We start from the raw sequence: 19,577 nt of genomic DNA on the forward strand, positions 1-19,577 counted from the left end.
AAAGCAATATGTTCAAAAGAAAATACTGGGATTGAATCAGAATTAAATCTATCATTCTATCATATTGTGTGTGTGTGTGTGTGTGTGTGTGTGTATATATATATATATATATATATATATATATATATATATATATATATATATATATATATATATATATATATATATATAAAACGCTTCATTTGTTTATAATAACTTATGTAAAGACTTAAAGAGCACTATATGTAATTCAGGGTAAAGAGCACATCCCGAGTCTTTGTCAGTGAGTAATCAACCTCAATGTGGAACTCATTGTGCAAAACCCATGGCTGAAATATTATTTCTGTTTCCATAGAAATCAGCTGTGGTCTGTCCCTTGTGGTTGAGGCCGAGAGCAGATCTGTCCAACCCACACTCAAACACACAGGTACCCATGGCATAGTGTTTATATCCCCGGCATCAGCGCTGACGGCAGCAGGCATGTTTTTCTGACAGTCGGTGGCCAGTGGCCCCAGCGAGCTCTCATCACTCCCCCACTCTACTGTAGACACGCTAACAAACCTGAGCCAAGCGCCTCAGGCCTGTGTCCTCCTCCCCTCTGCTTGCTTTTGGCAGGTAGTCAACTCAATTTCTCGCCTGCTGATTCTGTGTCTCCCCACCTCGCCTCCTCCTTTTCCTCTTCCTCTCTTCATTTTCTCTGTAGAAAAGGAGGATTAAGAGATGACGGTCAACTGCGTAGTTTCTCTAAGTGGTAGCTTGTGGTTCTTAGGAGATTGTGAAGGCCAAAAATACTCCTATTGTCTACTTTCTGCCTTCAGATTCTACTAAAATCCACCCATAAAAAAACGGATGGACTTGGTGTGAAAGACGATCCTGTATTTTCTCCCAAATAGGCCCACCACAACTACAAACAGTCGCTACTATCTCACATTATTACAGCAATCCTATTACATTTATGGCAAATAACATAACAAAACCCATGGTGACCCTGCTAACAAAAACAATAGAAACCATCCACTGCAAATAAAATCAAAAACATTACAAACAATTAAATTTTAACCATTAAAACCATTAAATGATGGTTTCCTGTAGTGTGTTTTGTGACATAGTGCATTAGGATTTAGAGGCTTTAACAAAAGCCATGAATAGAAGGTGACCAATTACCAGTAGAGACCAACAGGCGCCATTACAGTTTCCATTAAAACCAAAACAATTTTCATCATAACCAGTAAAGCCGTTACAAATTATGTGATGGTTTCTATATTTTTTTTAACAGAGGATTGAAATAAATGTATAATTGTATGGACTTAAATACTTGAAATCTGCATAAAAAGAGCAGAATTAAAAATGATAAACATAAACCTAGAATCTAGAAACATGAAACAACAGAATTCAGTAATGAATTGAGTATTCATCTGTGTGTGTGTGTGTGTGTGTGTGTGTGTGTGTGTGTATATGTGTGTGTGTGTGTGTGTGTGTGTGTGTAGATCATACTTATCACCTTGTAGACTACTTCATTTACTTATTTTCTAACTTAGTAGCTCTCAAATGTACCCGCTGTAGAATCGCTGCTGTCTCTTTATGAATAAATGGAATAGTCATGCCAGATAATGCGGAGTGATAAATAGCAGTGGACGCTTGGATTAGGGGTGTCCTAGGATTTTACTACAGTGCTATATGCTTCATGCTGCGAGGCGGGCAAAGGTAACCTTATGTATCTGTTCGCCCCGTTTAGCTTCTCCCAATCACCTTCATCTTCACGTCTTCACATCAAGCCCATCTCCTTCGCGTCAGTTTCGGTTTCTTTTAAGCAAAAATAGATTACATTAGTGCTCCATTTGTCGGCCGTCAATGTCACTTAATCTGACACTTTTTCTTTGACGATGAACCAGCCAGACTTCTCCAGAACGTCCAGATGGCCAGTCCGCCCCTGATAGAACACAAAAACATCCCAACATTACCAACATAAACATCCATCCATTAATGTGTTTGTTTTTTTGTGTGTTCTCTTATCTTGATCTTTCCATCATTCTATTGTGTGCAGAAAATCAACTGCGTTCCACTGAAACTGTGTTTGTATGTTGTGCAGAAGTGTGTTTATGAATATTAATAAGCCTGTCAGTGTGAAGGATTGGCTGTGTGTAAAGCTCCAAATCAGTGCAGCATTTTTCTTGAATGTAACTTCCCTCTTGAGTGGATTGGTTGCTGTGGCAACAGGCCTGTTTGTTGTGGGTGGGAATCAGAGACAGACGAACCCCAGCATCTGGAGGACTGGCCTCTCTTCCAGGAGGATGTGGCGCAACCCCGCATAGCAGGCTCTGGACAGACTCTCATACTTATTGTGCATTTGACCCATTTTTTGAACGATTTGAAGTAATAATCTGTGTTCAATTTGAATTCAGCTCAATCAGATTTGTGGCATAATGGTGGTGATTACTAGAAAACAATTCTGACCTGTCCCCTATAAGCCAATGATTCGCACAATATCATTCTTCTGTGATGTTGTTGTTGTCTGTACTTTATTATGTTTGGTGGGAGCAGGCCTTTATTCTACAAGTGCTGTTACTAGCTTGTACCAAACCCAGAGTATTCCTTTAAAAACAGCTCAGTGGGTAAGAAATAGCTGTTCAAACATTGTAAATGATGTTTGTGTAATGTGCTGTATGATGCTAGGTCTTATGTGTGGAGAGCAGCTGTTTCTTCTCATGATGATTGCACACATCTGGATCTTTCATGAGGATGTGAAAGAATCTGTCAGGCTTTTATTAATTGCTGTGGGTCTGTGCAGTTCTCATAGTGACTAGCTGTGGGAAACCCTGTGGAAAAAACTCACTGATGAATTCCCTGGATAACTAGCATCAAACACTTTTTTTTTTTTTTTTTATCTTCTTACTGACATAGTTGACATATGCAGCATTACCAGAATTGCTGTAGGTTTAAACTGGATGCAAAATACTTTTTTTTAAATCAAAGATGCATTAAATTGTTAAAAAGTGACAGTGAAGAGTTTTTCTTTTACAAAAAATTTTTTAATGCTGTATTTTTTTTGTATTTGTATTTTTTTATTTTACTTTTTATTAGTGTGAATATATCAAGGTTTCCACAAAAACATCTAGCAGTACAACGGTTATTATATCTTAATAACATAGCATAACTATTAGTAAGACATAATAATTTTATCATCATTCTGATCTAATATCCTATAGTTCTTGCTGATTTTCCAAATTGGCACATTTAGCCTGCAGTTGTGTTGTCATCCAGCAGGGGGCACTCTGTGGAAACGAAGGCTCCCTGGCTGCTGGCACATTGTTGTGTAAAACAGAGTTTCTTTAGGGTGAAACAGACAAATAGCAATGTTATGGTGTCATCATGTGGACAGCAAGCCATTGCTCTTTTGAAAGATCAGAAACTTGATTTATGGTTTGTTATTCCATCAAAAATTAATTGTATGTCATTTGATGAATGGAATTAAAGCCTCTGCTAGTCTGTTATAAAATATATTTGCAGATGTTCGCAGAATGTTCACAAAGCACGCCATTTTTTGTCAATATAATGAACATGAGGATTCACGTCTCATTGTGTTTCTTAACACCATATCGATTAGCAACCATATCACGATTAAAACAGCAAATCTCCAGACGAATGCGATTGCACATGGATGGCTGAAATGCTGAGTTCCAGTGTGCCAGACTAATGCAACTGAAATAAACACTCCAGCTAATAGCTGTTTACTCGGTCATGAGCAGAATAGGGATAAATGATCCCGGCATTTCAGTACCCTCCAGTACCTGGAACACTGAAAGAGTTTAGAGAGGTAATGACAAAATAAAAGAGTTTTAGGAAAATAATTCTCTGAAACACCTTGAGTGACTTAAGGGGGCATACCAAGTTTCTGAACAATTACAGCGGTCTTCTTACTACCAGCATGAACCAGAAAACACACAAACACACTTCTCCACTTGTTTGAAGTTAGTACTGACTGTTGTTGAAAGGTCACCCGTATTATGACTGATCCTGAGCCAGCATGACACTTTCCTGATCTCTGACAGTGCTGTGTGTCATTGATGAAACACTTTACATGATTTCTGGAATCTGTAGAATGTACTTATTGCTCCACAATGATTTAAACAGAATGCCTAATAACTGTTTACACCATTTTCAGTAAAGATTGTAAATAAACAAATTTTAAATGTATTAATTTAGTATAAATTAAATCTTATGAATGCACACTCATAAGTCTCAGTTTAATTAAAGTGACGGCTCATAACCTGTTGCAGAAAGTCATTAAATGTTTATAGTACCTGACTCTGTTTATTGCTTTTAGTCATGTCTGCAAGTGTTTTTATCTTCCAATTATCCCTCATAAAAATGACCTGGCTAGATTGCATTCAGATAAGGTAACCCATTTTTTCATCCCATTGGCTATTTGTTTTCTTCTCTTTTGTTTAGACGTTAAGGTGCAGTATATTTTTTTTGTTTTTGAATGGACGTTTGTATGGTCACCAACGCTGTCTTTGTTTGATCAGAAATACAGCCCTACTGTGAAAGATTATTATAATTTAATTTAAAATAATCGTTTTTAATATATTTTAAATATATTTAAAAGACCTTTTAGTAGCCATTACTACACTCTTCAGTGTCAAATGATCTTTCAGAAATTATATTTTTTTAACATTAAAAATGTTTTTACAGCATTTTTTAAATTATATATATATATATATATATATATATATATATATATATATATATATATATATATATATATATATATATATATATATATATATGTAATGCATCCTTTCTGAATAAAAGTTTTTATTACTTAATTGAATATCTTATTGGGGTATTATCTTTATTTCAGATTATTTTAAAGAATATGTCTCTTTCATCTTTAGCTTCTGTAGATCCAAACATCCAGCATCGCCATGGGCTCTATGCTCAATGCACAGATCCATACTTCATAACTAAAGTTGACTTATCATAGAAGAGCAGTGAATGTTTTGCTGTCTAGAGAACCGCAGGCTGCAGGTGGCCATCGTTTTGGCACTTTCCATATAAACAGATCCAGTGAGCCAGGCCAAACTTGCCCCAGTAGTTCCGGCACAGAGCATGTGGATCACTGGAATACCAATCACAGCGCTGCAAGAGAGCCACTGTGTGTGTCTTACACAACAACAACACCATCCACGCCACAGATGCAGAGAGAGAGAGATGGGCAGACAAGATAAACAAATGATTTCCCAAATATCTGTTCAGAAAATATTGAAAATCTTTTGAATGTTGATGGCGTTAGAACACACAGTAGTCTAAAGTTACATAATCAGTTATTTTGCAGCATACAATAATTGTTTGGTTATAAAAATTGCATGCTTTGCATGCATATCCCTGTTTTAAAGGTCAGCGCCGTTCAGGCTCAATACATCTGGAAGAACTGTTTGTTATGATCTCATTGCAGACAATGACAGACACGTGTTTTAGCCTATAGAACCACTTTCCCATATTTGATATTGGTTATATTTATAGGTGGTGTGAATCGGGTGCAGCTGTGTTGTCTTTCCCTTCTTAAGATCTATATGCTCTACTGGCCCCCTGCAGTCTGCTGTTGAGTTAAGTGTTTCTTGAAGTATTGTGTGAAAGTGTTTTGCAATCCCTGTAGGTCACAGGCCCTTTAGTTTAACAACACGCTTTGGATTGAATCCGGATGGCATCTCAACAAAAGAGCATTACCTTTGCTCTCCCATTCAGTGCAGTTAGAAACTCGGTTTACTCAGCAGGGAACTCCCTTACAAACACACGGTGACCTGATGCTTTGACCTTTTCCCAGTCCACTCTGATCCAAATTGATTGACAGCCACTTTTTAAGCAAACGTTACGCTAATCACACACAGTAGCAGACATCAGGTAAAGCACTTCCAGAATATGAGATCAAACCTTGTACCTCAAAGGAATTTTCAAAAGTTGATGCACCTGTATACGAGTATGTAAGCATTAAAGATCATGTAAATGTGTGTTGGTTGAAAGAGAGTTGAGCATGTGTTTTTTATGTTTAGGCTATAAACACTAAGCCTGTTTAGCAGCTGTAGAGTAGAGTGCCTGTCTGGAAAAGGCATTCCCTCTTTACCTCTACCTGCAATATGTATGAATTTCATTGAGCGTGCATATGTATAAAATGCACAGATTTTATTGAGTGTGTGTGTATATTTGCCTTTATGTGAGAGGTGACTTTAATTTAGTATAATCTAATTTAGATGGTGCTTACAAGAACTGTGTAAACCACTAAAAGTTAATTGTTTTGTTTTTTTATTGAAAATTAAACATGCTCTACTACTCAGATGTTCATGTGTGATTTTGCACATATGGATTGTTTCTCTCTGCCCCTGTATGACTAATGGAGGAATTCTCACACAGAACAAGAGGGGCTCGCTCTCACTTTCCCTCTGTCTCTCTTCCAGGCTGTTCTGGCATCTGTCACGAGACTAGACAGCTGTTGCTGTTTCAGAGAATGTGTCTCTGGGAAGAAAAGGAAAAAGAGGAGAGAAAAAGAACAGGCATGTTTAGCCACTTTTTTGCAATAGACAGGGGTGACAGGAGAAAAATCCAAGGCATCCACAGCTTTGAATGTGCACATTTATTCATTTCTTTCCTGTCGTCTGGTTTACTGCAGCTCAAATTACACAAGGGCTCAGAGGTTAGTTAGATAAGTGAAACCAATGTGCCTTTAAATCTTCCCTGCAGGACATCCAAAATGGTCAGATGCCACATTACAAGAGCTTCTTGAAAGATTATGATGTCACAGATTATGTTACATGAGTATAAAATTACTATTTTTTTACCTACTAAATTAACTTTGACAGGATATTTTTTTGTAGTTTTGTTTAGCTTTAGCTTACATATATTAGACATAATGTTAAAAGTTTTTTGTTGTTGTTGTTGTTGCAATAACAGCATTTTAGCTTTCAAAACTTAGTTTAAAATATTTCATCCCTTTTTTCCCCAATTACTAATAATGCTAAACGACAACCAGTATGAGTTAAGGAAAACATGTTTTCAAGTCAAAAAGGTTTTGTACACTGTTGTGTGTAAAACTTTTAGAGGCGTGCTTTGAAGTGTTATGAATAGAAAATTGATAACGTCATGCTTCTGAAATACTTTTCTCATGGCCTTTTGTTTTCGAATACATTGTGAGCAAAATGTCGCTTTGTTCCTTTGTGTCCGTTTATAGCGAGAAGAAAGTATTGCTGGAAAAGCGATATGATAGATACCCTTTTCCAAAGGTCTCTGTGTGTGTCGTCATCACTTGAAGTTAGTGAGGATCAGTTTGTCCCGTTTGTGGCAGTGAAGCGCGAGAGCCGTGTGTTGTTTGGGCGGAGTAAACCATTGCTCTGGAGAGGGGGAAGCTGGAGAACTCAAGCGCAAAAATCCGCTTCGGGCGTTTTAGTCAGTGTAGTTTCTGATTCTGCTGTCGTGGGGACTTCAGAAAGTTTTTTGTCTCGCAGGGACTGGTTTTTGTGTTTTTTACATATTGCAATGATTAAGTCTTTTTATGTCGTACATTAAAGAGAACTCCCTAAAGTTCGGGTTGGTTTAACCGATGAAGTGCCAAGTGAATCGCTGAAATCTGCCCGGCTTTACTTGAGTTGAAGTTTCTCTGTACAGTGTGCGCTCAGCTGGAATCAAATGGAAAACATATCAGCAAACTTGATGAATATGTATTTATGTACTTTAACGGAATACCTTGCATCGACTTTTGAACACGCACCACGGAATAGCGAAATTCTAACTCAGATTTAAAAGACTTCTGGACGTATTTTACGGTTTGGTATTAACATTCATTGAATTGAAATCTGAGGCTTTAAATCCATCAGTGTTTGACAATGGAGGAGGATCAAGTGTCTTCTCCCGAGGAGCCGCAGGCGGTCAGCGGTGCATCATCGGACAGTTTCTCCCGGCTCTGGTCGGACGTGATGGGGATGCTGGTAAGTTCGGAGTTGGGGGAGGGGTGTCAGAGGAAGGCAACTTGAGAAAAGTCCTTCAACCCAAGGGGGTTTAATTTACACACTGTGTGTTGTGGTTGTGCTTTGATGCCATGCGCATGTTTAAGCGAACGAGGCAGCGTCAGGACAACTCCAGCTAACTTTCTGTCCGCTGTGAATTCACGACTCTTAAAGTTGTGTGGTTGGATCTGTTGAGAGGCAGTGAGAAGTTTAGAAATCTCCAGGGAATTGTATCACACGGTATGTAACTGAAGTGTTTATCATTATAACCCGGCGCACGTGCGGCGTCAGATACTAACTCAGACACGACACAGAAGTTTAAATGTTAACTTATCGTTTCACTTGAAGTCTAATGACCAACTAGATGTATATTATCCCGCAAATTATAAAGCTATTTTATTCAAGTAACTCTTTAGAAACGAAATTAGTGGTTTTGGTTACTTGTAAGTTGACTTAAATCGTTCGCAAAGTAGTCTTGCATGGCAACATCGAAAATTATCAGGCCACAAAACGAACATTTCAACAATATAACCATATTAGTGTGTATAAACCACGTGTTTTCTCTGTAACCTACTGGTTAGCTAAAAAATTAACTATTTTACGGGATAAAAACATTTCCATGGCCACTATAGCATTTAGGTTGGGAAAATATCTTGATAAATATTCTCTCTCAAGGCTGTCTCAGTTGTCTGTTATTTTCACATTTCACTGATCCATAAGTTACAATTTATGTATCATTTCATGTTTCCATTGAGATCAGCTTTAATAGTGATGGTCACATTGTAATGTCCTCAAGGCCTATTCATGGATTCTCTGTCCTTTTTGGTTTTAACTGGACCTTTAACTGCAGCTCTTGTGTAGGAAAGTGGTTAAAGTGGAAATTTACAAACAGTTATTCTGTAAGCATCTGAAAGTGTGCGTGTTGTTTTTATGTCCAGTAAAGTGAGATTACCTAATGAGAAATAATGGTTTCTATTAAATTTGATGAGATAAACTGTAACACTGACACACATTAATGATTAATGTCTTTTAAGTTGCACGCCTTTCTTCCCCCTCAGGCGTATATTATCCTGTGACGTTATAGTATGATGAGTCTTTTTTTTTTTTTTCTGTAGAATATGTCTCATGTATACTCCTTTTCTTACAAATAGCCCTGCAGTGCTCTCTCCTCGTTTGACTTGAATGCTCACATGATGATACTAAAACCACACTGCCTAAGCAGCAGGTCGAGACTTCACATCTGTGAAGCAGTTATGTGGGAAAAGTTGCAGAAGTAGCACCTGGAGGTTTCTCAGCTTGGATTTACCCAACCCCCAACAACAAACTGCAGCTATTGTTTATGATCCTTGCAACTTTAAACAAATTCTCGATGTTTTGGCTTTATACAGCTCTTTTTTTCAGTGGCCTTCATCCATAGTGGTATAGTTTGGAGAATTTATATTCCGTCTTAGCTTCAGTTATTTTGATAGTTAACAAAAGGAGATATGTGGATTTGAACTGCAGTGTCTTTCTTAGTTTATACTTTTTAGCAAACACAAGTGAATCACAAAACACATTTTTGTTAACGACATTTTTAAAAACCATGTATAGGAATCACATACAGTAGGCTAGTCATTATTGAATTCTGTTGAAAGGTTTTATTTTCCAACATTGATGACTAGATGATAGTATATTTCATTACAAAGCAGCTTAATAAATAAACTAGGTTGAAATATTGATATAAATTTAAACTGATGAAACGGACCACTAAGTGCCAAGCCAGAAAAAACTAGCACAGCTGTGTTAGAAATGGGTTCCCATGGAAAATGTGGTCAGATATACAGTTTACATAAACCACAGTTGACCAATCAGAATTAAGTATTTTAGAGCACATTGAAATAAATATAAGAAATGTCTTGATTGTGTGAAAAAATGGTTAGACGTGGTTTAAGTTTAGCTGAACATAAGATGGTCTGGGTCATTTTACTTTCAACTTTTACAAGCCTTTTAGACTTGCTAGTGAATGAAATGTTATTTTGGTGGACACTCCGTCGATACAAGTAAGGTTTTATTATGGCATTAACTAGATTTTTGCAGTTGCAATATCATTTTTGCTTTATGTGCATATATTGCTACATTTGAGGTAGTGTTTAAGATTGACTATCTTATGCTAATGATGATACCAGCATTTGTAGAACTGGCGGCTACTGAGTTGTGAATTAAATGTCTGATCTACATTCTGAGGTTAACCATTGTGCCAAGCTCGTAGATCTCTCTTAATGAGAATAACTCTGTCTGCCTGTCATTGAAGTTCGGTCTGTGTGCGCAAACCCCATTTATATGTGGTTTCACTCATTTAGATTCATTTCAAAGTCAATTAACAGCCTGTCACCCTCATGTCAACCATCTCTTGGATTTGTGTTATGTTGTGGCTGTGAAGGTTTAAGGAGAAATGATCTGTGAAATACAGTTTTGGCATCTTAATGGTTGCCTTATTGAAATGTTTCTTAAATAGGAGCAGCTTTGTTGAAGCTTGAGCTACAGTATTTGCATGTAACATACAGTAGCACACTATAGATTTCAGAAGCTTCTTACTAGCTTGTTACCAGATTTTAACAGTAATGATCTTAATACTAACTGGAAAGAATGCCAGATAGACACTTTGCATAAGGCAGCAGTGTTCAGTCATGATATGTTTGCTTCATCATTGGACATTAGACAATGTGTGGGAGAGTGGCTGGCCACTTCTGCAGTACTTAAGCACGTTGACAGTAACTCCTTTTGATTTTGGATGAGCCATTGCTGCCCGCCTCTGATTCCAGTTAATTTAACACATTCTCCACCCAGCACGCAACAGCCTCTTTTCATCTCCCGTGCTTCCCTTCCTCCTTCCTAATGCTTCCATCAGCCCTCTGTGGATATCCTGAGGAAGCCACCCTAATGAGGGTGCGTCAGGACCCCCTGACCAATTCTGTATCACATCCTCTCTAACTCGAATACACCTCATGTCCACTTCTCCCCTCCAGGGCGGTGCCACACATCTCACAACACCTACGTCAAGTGACTTCCCCTTCCCCACGTTACTTTGAAGAGTGTGAATCATTTTCATTCGTTTGGTCTCCTTTAGTCTCTAGTACAAGGCCATTAACACATTGTGGTCTTTTTGATACAGACAGGCCTCATGCTTTGTTTTATTCTGTGCTAGGCAATAGTGTCAGGACACTGTTTGTGATGTCTTATGTTTCTCTATGAGGACACATTAAACTTGTTTTGTGGTTTGCTGTGTTACTCATTATTCCAAGATCGGCAACCATAAAGGCGTATTATACAGTCTCCATTTACACATAATAACTGGACAACCCAAACGCAAAATGCTGTTCAGCATTAATTTCTTTCTTTCTTTCTTTCTTTCTTCCTTTTTAATTATTTAGATGTTGTATTGCTGCATAAATTATTTTTGTGTCAAAACCTAGGCTATAGACTAAATTGTTCATTTACCTGATGCATTTATTAAAATAAACTTGAGGAATACCTCAATCATTTAGATATAGATTAGTAATTTAATAGTTCAAAATAAATCCATGAAAAAATAGATGATTAAATCATAGATGATAGCTTTCTCTTTTTTTATGTGGTGACATTGGATGCCATTTCTTCCCCAATGTTTGTGAGGACATTAAAGGGTTTGAATGACTGTGAATCCCTACCCTATGTAAATGTTTTACTAAAACTCAAACTACAGTTTTTTTAATCCTCAGTTTAGAATGCACTCAACACCATGTGCAGTGCATGCTTCACATGAATTCCTGGAATTGGTCAACACTTATGTCACAGTGCAGAAGCATTAGATTCATAGATTCAAGACTGTGTCCAAAACTCTAATGGCTCTGTAGTCTTCACGCTGCATTCAGAATGAAATGTGTTTCCTTTGATTGGAGTGTTGTGAAAAGAACAGCTCTTATCAGATCTGCTCGCTCATTTCACAATGGATTCTCTGTATGAATGCATTTGAGTTTTGTTTTGAAGAATTAATGGTTTTGGCTAAAAAAAACCTGTTTCCTCTCTCAGTAAAAGAGCCAGCAGGGGAAATATCCTAATCTTGCATTGTTTTAGCAAAGCAAAGTCATAGGAAGAATCTACAAATGGCTTGAAGTCAGTTAATTTTTTCTTTCTGATTTGTGCAGAAGTGTAATCAAATATGACTTTACACTTATTTTATGGGAATATTATGGGAATTTTGTGTCCCATAATGCTGTTTAGGAGCAGGTGGGCTAAGCAACTGAATGTAGAGTATTCAATTAGCTCGAGTTTGAGAGAAATGCATCTCACCCTTAGATTATATTTTTTTCAGTATTTTACACTCACTCTTTTCTTTCTCTACCTCATAGCAGGCATAACATTATATTTGTTAGGATGGCCACATCAAAGATTTGTGGCTTACTGAACAGTGGTTTCATCTGAGGGAAGTATGAATTTGCATTTGGCTTCTGAGAACAGACGGCTTCTCATATTTAGTGCGATTTATTGTAAAAAGTTTTTGTTCGATTGCATAATGTGGAATTTTTCTCTCTTCCAGTCATTGAAACCCGTTCCTCTCGTTTCTGTCCCTGTCTTGGAAACAGACGTTCTCGACAAAGAATGTTGTTGCATGTCATTACACAACATGTTGAGATCGGCTCATGTTGTGGGTGACTCAGGACCTCGAGTAGTGTTGAAGTTCACAGATTCTGGAGAATTGAACTAATTAGGTGTTGTATATTTTTGAGGAGTCAACAGTGAGTGAAAAATTCCCAGGAGCTATAGAACTTAAGTGTAGTCTCCTGTTTTGTGCTACAGTGACTTATATCTCACTTCCTTTCATCAGACAGAGTCAACCCAAAAGAGCAAACAATTTAGGAATTATTAGTAATGATATCAGTCTAGGAATGTTGCTCCAGCTGTAAATTATAAACACAAGATCTGGCGGACTACACCTGCTGACAGCCGTAGATTGTGCTGATATAGCTTTAAAAAATGATTTCTTTCTGTTGTAGCTTTCAAAACTAATTTGTTTTTGCATGTACACTTCAGACTTTATTTGTGGGTGAACTATGTCTTTTTCCTTTTCCCATCAAGCAAATAAATGTCACGTTCCTCTTGTCAAACAAGTACCAGTCCCAAAATGTGGTTTTGTGGCCAACCAACTTTAAAAGAGGTAGTTCAGATAGATCCACATTACTGGTTGAGGTAGGATAGTGAAACAGCAAGAGTTTGTGTTGGTTTAAGTTTAGGATTCACTGATGGTATGAAGAGCTCTGCATTAATTTGTGTTAAGAAATGATTTACTCTGGAGCTCTAGTCACAGACAGAGATCTAGCTTTGGGAGTTGTAAATGTTTGGCTTTTTGGGCTGGACGGCAGAGTTTGGGTGGTGCTGTTTGTGTGCTCAAACAGTGATTCATGTTGTGAAACAAGACGCATTCCCTCTATTCTTTTTAAGAGCTCTCCACTCATGTGGAGCTACATTCAAGTAAGAGGCAAACATCTTCTGTCCTCTACACTCTCTTACACATACAGACAGATGAAGCATGAGCTTTGAAATAGTCCATCGGTTAAATGCCCAGCTGGAAGCAGCAGACCCACACTCCCTCACTCTTAAAGTAGAAGATTGCAGCATTACCTCACCGGAGGCCAGGAATGTGTGGAATGATAATAAGAATATGGGAGGCATGTGCTATACAGATGAAGCTGAACTAATTCAGATCAAAGACCACTGCTGCTCAGTGTAAGCCTGAAGATAGATGATAGATTGATGGCCTGCCCTGTCCCTTATGTATATTATGTATGTATTATGTATCTCTTCAGCCCCAGGAGCAAGGTTGAATATATATATATATATATATATATATATATATATATATATATATATATATATATATTCTTTCTTTAGATGTTGTTACTAAACTGCAGGTTTGAGTTGTATATTCCTATAAATAAAAAAGTGGTTTCTTCCATGCATCCCCTTTTTCTTGAGCCTTTGCTTTCTATATAATAAAATGATCTAAAGTTATGAGACCAGTTTAAGACTGGAATAAGTTTTTGGCCCTTCCACCCATCACTCAGAGCTAAGCACAACCTCTGGCCTGTTATTACCATCCCAACCAACACCATGTACTTGAAAAAGCTTGGCTAATGGCAAAAGAAAAAAAGCCTGTGGTCTAGTTGCTGTTGTAAAGTTTTTATTTAGTTCAGCTGTTCTATCTCTATTTATCAAGTATCCTAAAGGAAGGAGGATGTGCCTTTTTTTTTACGCATTAACAACAAATCTCACATATTCCCATCATGTTTTGTCTAAAAGCTGGAGGTGCTCTGCAGGCCAGCAGATCGGAATGCAAAAGCTGGAATTTCTCACAGAGAGCAGCGTTCCATTGGGAGTCTCAGTATTCTGAGATCATCTGTTTGGAGTTTTATTGGAATGGATTGGTTAAAAGGCATTTTGTGGAAGCGAGAAAACCTTTTGCATTTAACCCTGTGAATATTGTTTATAAGACATTTGTTTATTTCTAACCCAAACTACACTGTAAAAATGAGTTTTCAGAGATCTCAACAGCATTATAGTGAGTTGTATGTCCTTAGCCTGAAATGATTTTAGTTGCTGTTTACAAGCACAGCCAATGTCTGTAATATTCACCAGTTTTACCAGTGTGTGTGTTTGAGGCCCTGGTCTTTCTACCTCTGGCCCATACACACAATGACAGGATATATGTGTTTGTCAGCATGGTCCTGAGCAGGAAGAAGGCCTTTTGTGTTTGACTTTTCATTCAACAGGACTTTAAAGGGCATGTAGTACAGCAATAGGAGAGATCCAGCCTAGCCTAGAACTAAGATACAACAAACATCGTCTTAAATATAACAAACTCTTCCATTTAGGAAAAGAAACCGTGCCACCTGCCGCGGTTGGGGTATTAATAGTTTTCTAAAGAAGTTGAAAGAAGCTAATCTCTAGTTTTGAGTAAAGAACATTCTTATTGTATGTTCTTTTTCTGCAGCGGTCTGAGGTCATTTGCTGTACGTGTATGTCACGAGCTTGCAGAAAAATAGGATACACCAACACTCACTCATGCTGAAGTCAGAGCCAGGCAGCACCACTGTTGAATATGTGACAGCTGCAAAGGTCAGAGAAGGTCATAAGGGCTGGGCAGTAAGAGAGGCCTTTTGCGCTTGTGTGTGTGTTGTTGTTAAATATGTGTTGCACAGAAAATGCCACCCAGCCAGACGTAAAAACTTATATTCACTAAAATAAATGTAAAAATGTTCTTTGGCCCTACCACAAAAAAAAAAAAAAAAAAACCTTGTTAACTTGGTTGTAACAATATCTAATTTAATTTTATATGAATTGATTATAAATTAAAACTTTTTTCTGGAAAATCATGCCAATCAGTGGTCCATCCTTGGCCCATAGACTGTACGTAGCACAAGAAACCCATCTCAACAAACTTACAACTTCTCTATAAACCAGTACCATGGAAATTATAACCCCACAAATTCACAAAAGCCCAGTAAAATCCTGTGGTCTCAGCCCAGAGTGTGGTATTGAGTGAAAATAATGGAATGTGAGGGTTAGATGTTTAGTTCAGCTTGTATGTGACTGTTTGCTTCGTCGGAGCAGATGTGTGCAATGTGTTCCGAGTGTGTTAAGTCCTTTTTGGCTGGCGCCGGTCTTGCGATCCTAATTAAAATCATGTGCCAGTGGCAAGTTTATAATGAAGCACTCCTACAGCTCTGCTCGTGTTTGTTTGTGTTTCTGAGACTGTGAGGGGAGGGAGGCTTATTAATGGAGATGGGATTTAATTGTAAAGTGTCACAAAAATTCTTTGTCTTTTTAAATAAAAAGCCATCAAAGCTTTTCTCATTCGTGTCTCTGTTTGTGTAGGATGGCTCTCTGGATAATATAGATGACCTTGCACAAGAGTACTCGGAGTACTACAACACGCACTTCAGCGACGTCAGCGATCGGATGGAAGAACTTCGTAAGCGGCAGGTGTCTCAAGAGCTAGACATGGTAAGTTCAGCCTCAAACATTTCTACAGCCTGAACGGTACACCTGCATTTCTACAGCTGTGGATGTGTTTGTTTTCTAGAATGACCAACAATTTCATTAAATCACCTTGTCACCAGATAATTCTTAAGAATTGTTTATACATACTTTCACCATGGATGTAATTTATCTCGGCCTGTTTACTGCGTTGGCGTTTAAACCAGATGAGTTTATCTGGCAGTCATTAGCACTGTGAAACACATTTTTGGGTCAGGTGGAATTTGCGAGTTTGTTCTTATTTAAAAAGTTTTAGCCCTTTAGTCACATGGACAGCCACTGCAACATAAGCTAAAAAAATGCTGAGTATGCCTCTTTTCTCTTTTGCTTTTCTGAAAAGCATTTAGTTTCAATTCTGAAAAATTATCTAATTTATAGTTCTTGATTATAGGGTAAAACAACCTCATTCTCTGACCTACATACTGTTTTATACCCTTGAGTTTGGCATTAATAAATAAGGAAATTGAATGCTAAAGCTATTAACGCTGTAAGGTCTACTTGTTATTAAAGTAACATTGTTTTAGCTATTAACCAGCGCAATAGTTTCCCTTCCATCTATGTTCCATAGACTGAACCACAAGCACAGCTAATCACAAAATGCACTTATTTCTTTCATCACTTGGTGCTACAGAATGGCCATTGTAAACCTATGAGCTAATAGAAGGAAACGCTTGTCTTAAACCATTACAAAATGAAGACAAATGCGTTGACCCCCTGCCCTCTCTCTATACGTGTTTTGGATTGTCTGCGGTTCTGTCAGTGCTCTGCGTTTCTCGTCTGGATCTCAAAGCGTCTATGTTCTCAGGGATGTAGGGTAGTGGGCCACCCAGAGTTGCTAAGAAACCGCCGGACTCATTATAACATGCAGCTGTGGTTGGCACAGTCCAGTGATGGGATTTTTAGAGAGCGAAAGAAAACATTCTGAAAGTCATTCTCAGCTGTGGTGATGGCCTCAGACAGGAACCAGTCATTCTCAAGGTTTGGAGAACATTTGGTACGCTTTTATGTTGTATTGTTTCAATGGATTTTCTCTCGGAATTCTGGAATAAACTTTACAGAATTCCACTGTGCTCCACTACATAGAATAACTAAACCAAATCACTGCTACTGCAAAGAACTAGCATTGCCTTTACTGTAAAAATGTTTGGCCTGCGCTCATTTCAAATAAAGTGGCTTGAAAATTCAAACGCAGCATCAGAAAGCAACATTAACTAACATCGTGTCTACACCAGACGCGAGCTGCACGATGTGACGCAACAAAACAAAAGTGTCTATTATGACATGACACAAAGTTCAAATGATTTCCAGTGCTTTGTTGCATCCAATGTAGATATAAATTGTGACAGCAAAAACATTGTGAGTGTCAAGTAAAGAAGAGTGGACAGTGAAAAAAGATGATGCAAATGTGAATGGACTGAACAGTTTTGAGTGAGTGATTCCATCTTTGTTATGAATGTTGGTTCGCAATGATTTCACAGTTTTAACGTAAGTTTGCTTTAGCATAATTTATTTTCAAGATCTGAGGTAAAATATCTATTGTTGCTTTTACTATGGCTATAAATATCATGCAAAATAATATTCAAACTCTCATTAGACACTTTTAACACTGAATAAAGCACATAATCATTACTTGATAACATCATAATCATTACATTTAAGATTATCACTGTCATATTTTGTATGTTGTTCCTGCTGCGATGTCGCAGAAAATAAAACATTTCTAAAACAGAATTCCGTGTCACTTATTGTCACGTGTCGCAGGTGATTAGGAGAGAAACTACATGGAAAAGATACTTTTTATCGAGTCGCGTCATGTCTGGTTGGGACACATGGTGTCAGTTTGATCCCCCAAAAAATCTAAGTATAAAAATATTGCTTACAGATCTAATAATTGAATCCGCAATTAGGGAAAGTGGAGAGAAGCGATCCAGTCTAGGAATGAGCAGGAACAGTTGATTTGCATTGCAGAAATGGAGATCCAGATTTTTTTTCATATTTTAATAAACAGGCAAAGTTCTTCTGTATCTAAATGCAAAAAATGTTCATTATTGTTTGAATAAAACAAACTACTGGGGGAAAACAATATGAATATTTATATTGTGACCATCTTTTGATTATTTTAACAAAAGCAACAATAACATAATAATAATAATTTTATATTTATATGATAACGAATTTGTCGCAACACAAACAAGTAATGACAATGTGCATTCTGTTGGTTTGCTTAATTTTACAAGAGCACAAATCTTCTGTTTTTATTTGGAGTGTGCACAAATAAAAGTAAACACTTTTGCGTATTATATCTTACTCCAAAAAGGTTTTATTCATTTTATTTATTTTTTGTCTGTTGTTCAATCACACTGGTGCCTCACACTCACCAAGAGGATAATCTTTTCTGTCTGTATGCGAATGCGTATAAAGTAGTTTTACTTTAATACTTTAATAGTTTAACTTTCAAATACATTGCAAATATGGACAAATTTGGATTTGTGCCAAATGAGACATGAGCAATAATCTCCAAATACATCCAGCCAAACCCATGCTTGCTCCGTCCTTATCTGCACACACAAAGCCCACTCACACAAAAAATGTTTGATGTGAGAAACCGTGTGTTTTGCTACAGCAGCGCCGGTGGTAAGTGGTTCTCTGACTGCACAGCCACAAGCACCACAGTGACGTTTGGGATAATTTTATTTTAAATGCCATACTGTCAACTGAAAACATTGCAATTGTGTTTTAAAATACTACAACGAGCACAACGAAACCAATTCAAGAAGCACGTTCAGCGGTCCCCGTGCCAGAAAACAGTCAAACAAATTATCTCAAACATACTCTCTTCATTTTATCAGGTGAACATAATCACATCTAGGGCTGGGTGAAAAAATCGATTTTTTTTCCATATTTATTTCCGCAGACTTTGAACGTAAGATTAGCGTTAATGTTATTACAAATCTTCTCCACTAGATGTCACCCTCATATGTGCCCAACATATGCTGAACACACACAAAAAAAACTAAATAAATATATGCTATGAGCCGTTAGGTAGACGTGACGTAAAAATCGCCATCGGAGAGTGTGTGCTGAGGCTCTGAGCAGACGACCGCGCGGACAGGTGCGCATGGTCCGTAGTCTTCAAAAGCACAATTGCACATGTTCAGGCAGTGTGAAGAAGCCCATTGCCAATCGAACCTGCAATCCGTCAATAAAGAATATAAAGACAGCGATGTGCAATGATTCTGCAATTGTTTGTTCACATGTTTGTTGCAGAGCGGACCATCAGCGTGCACATTCGGAAGTCTAAGTTGAAGTCTGCGTCCGCGCTGGCCGTGTACTTGTCCGGATTGCTCATGCGGAAAGTATAACACGGGCTTTACAATCACAACTTCATTGTGCTGTTACTACATCGAGCTGAATTTCACAAAATTGTTCAGCTCCCGACAGAATCAGGTGTTTTATTTATGAGGAGTAGAATTATTTATTTATTTCAATGAATCTAATCGATTAGATATCATAATATTTAGGCTATAATATTATAAATCAGGTTGGTTTGTA

General features: G+C 37.6%; 1 protein-coding gene across 1 annotated transcript in view; it reads left to right on the forward strand.

Annotated features, from left to right (window-relative positions):
- sash1a (SAM and SH3 domain containing 1a) overlaps positions 1-19,577 on the forward strand; it is a 214,920-nt gene that overhangs the window by 162,767 nt on the left and 32,576 nt on the right. The window contains 2 exon segments of the mRNA XM_026290820.1: positions 335-406; positions 15,864-15,992. Of these exon segments, the coding sequence (XP_026146605.1) occupies positions 335-406; positions 15,864-15,992 (201 nt within the window).

This window comes from Carassius auratus, chromosome 20, assembly GCF_003368295.1.
Source record: "Carassius auratus strain Wakin chromosome 20, ASM336829v1, whole genome shotgun sequence".
Lineage (NCBI taxonomy): Eukaryota > Metazoa > Chordata > Actinopteri > Cypriniformes > Cyprinidae > Carassius > Carassius auratus.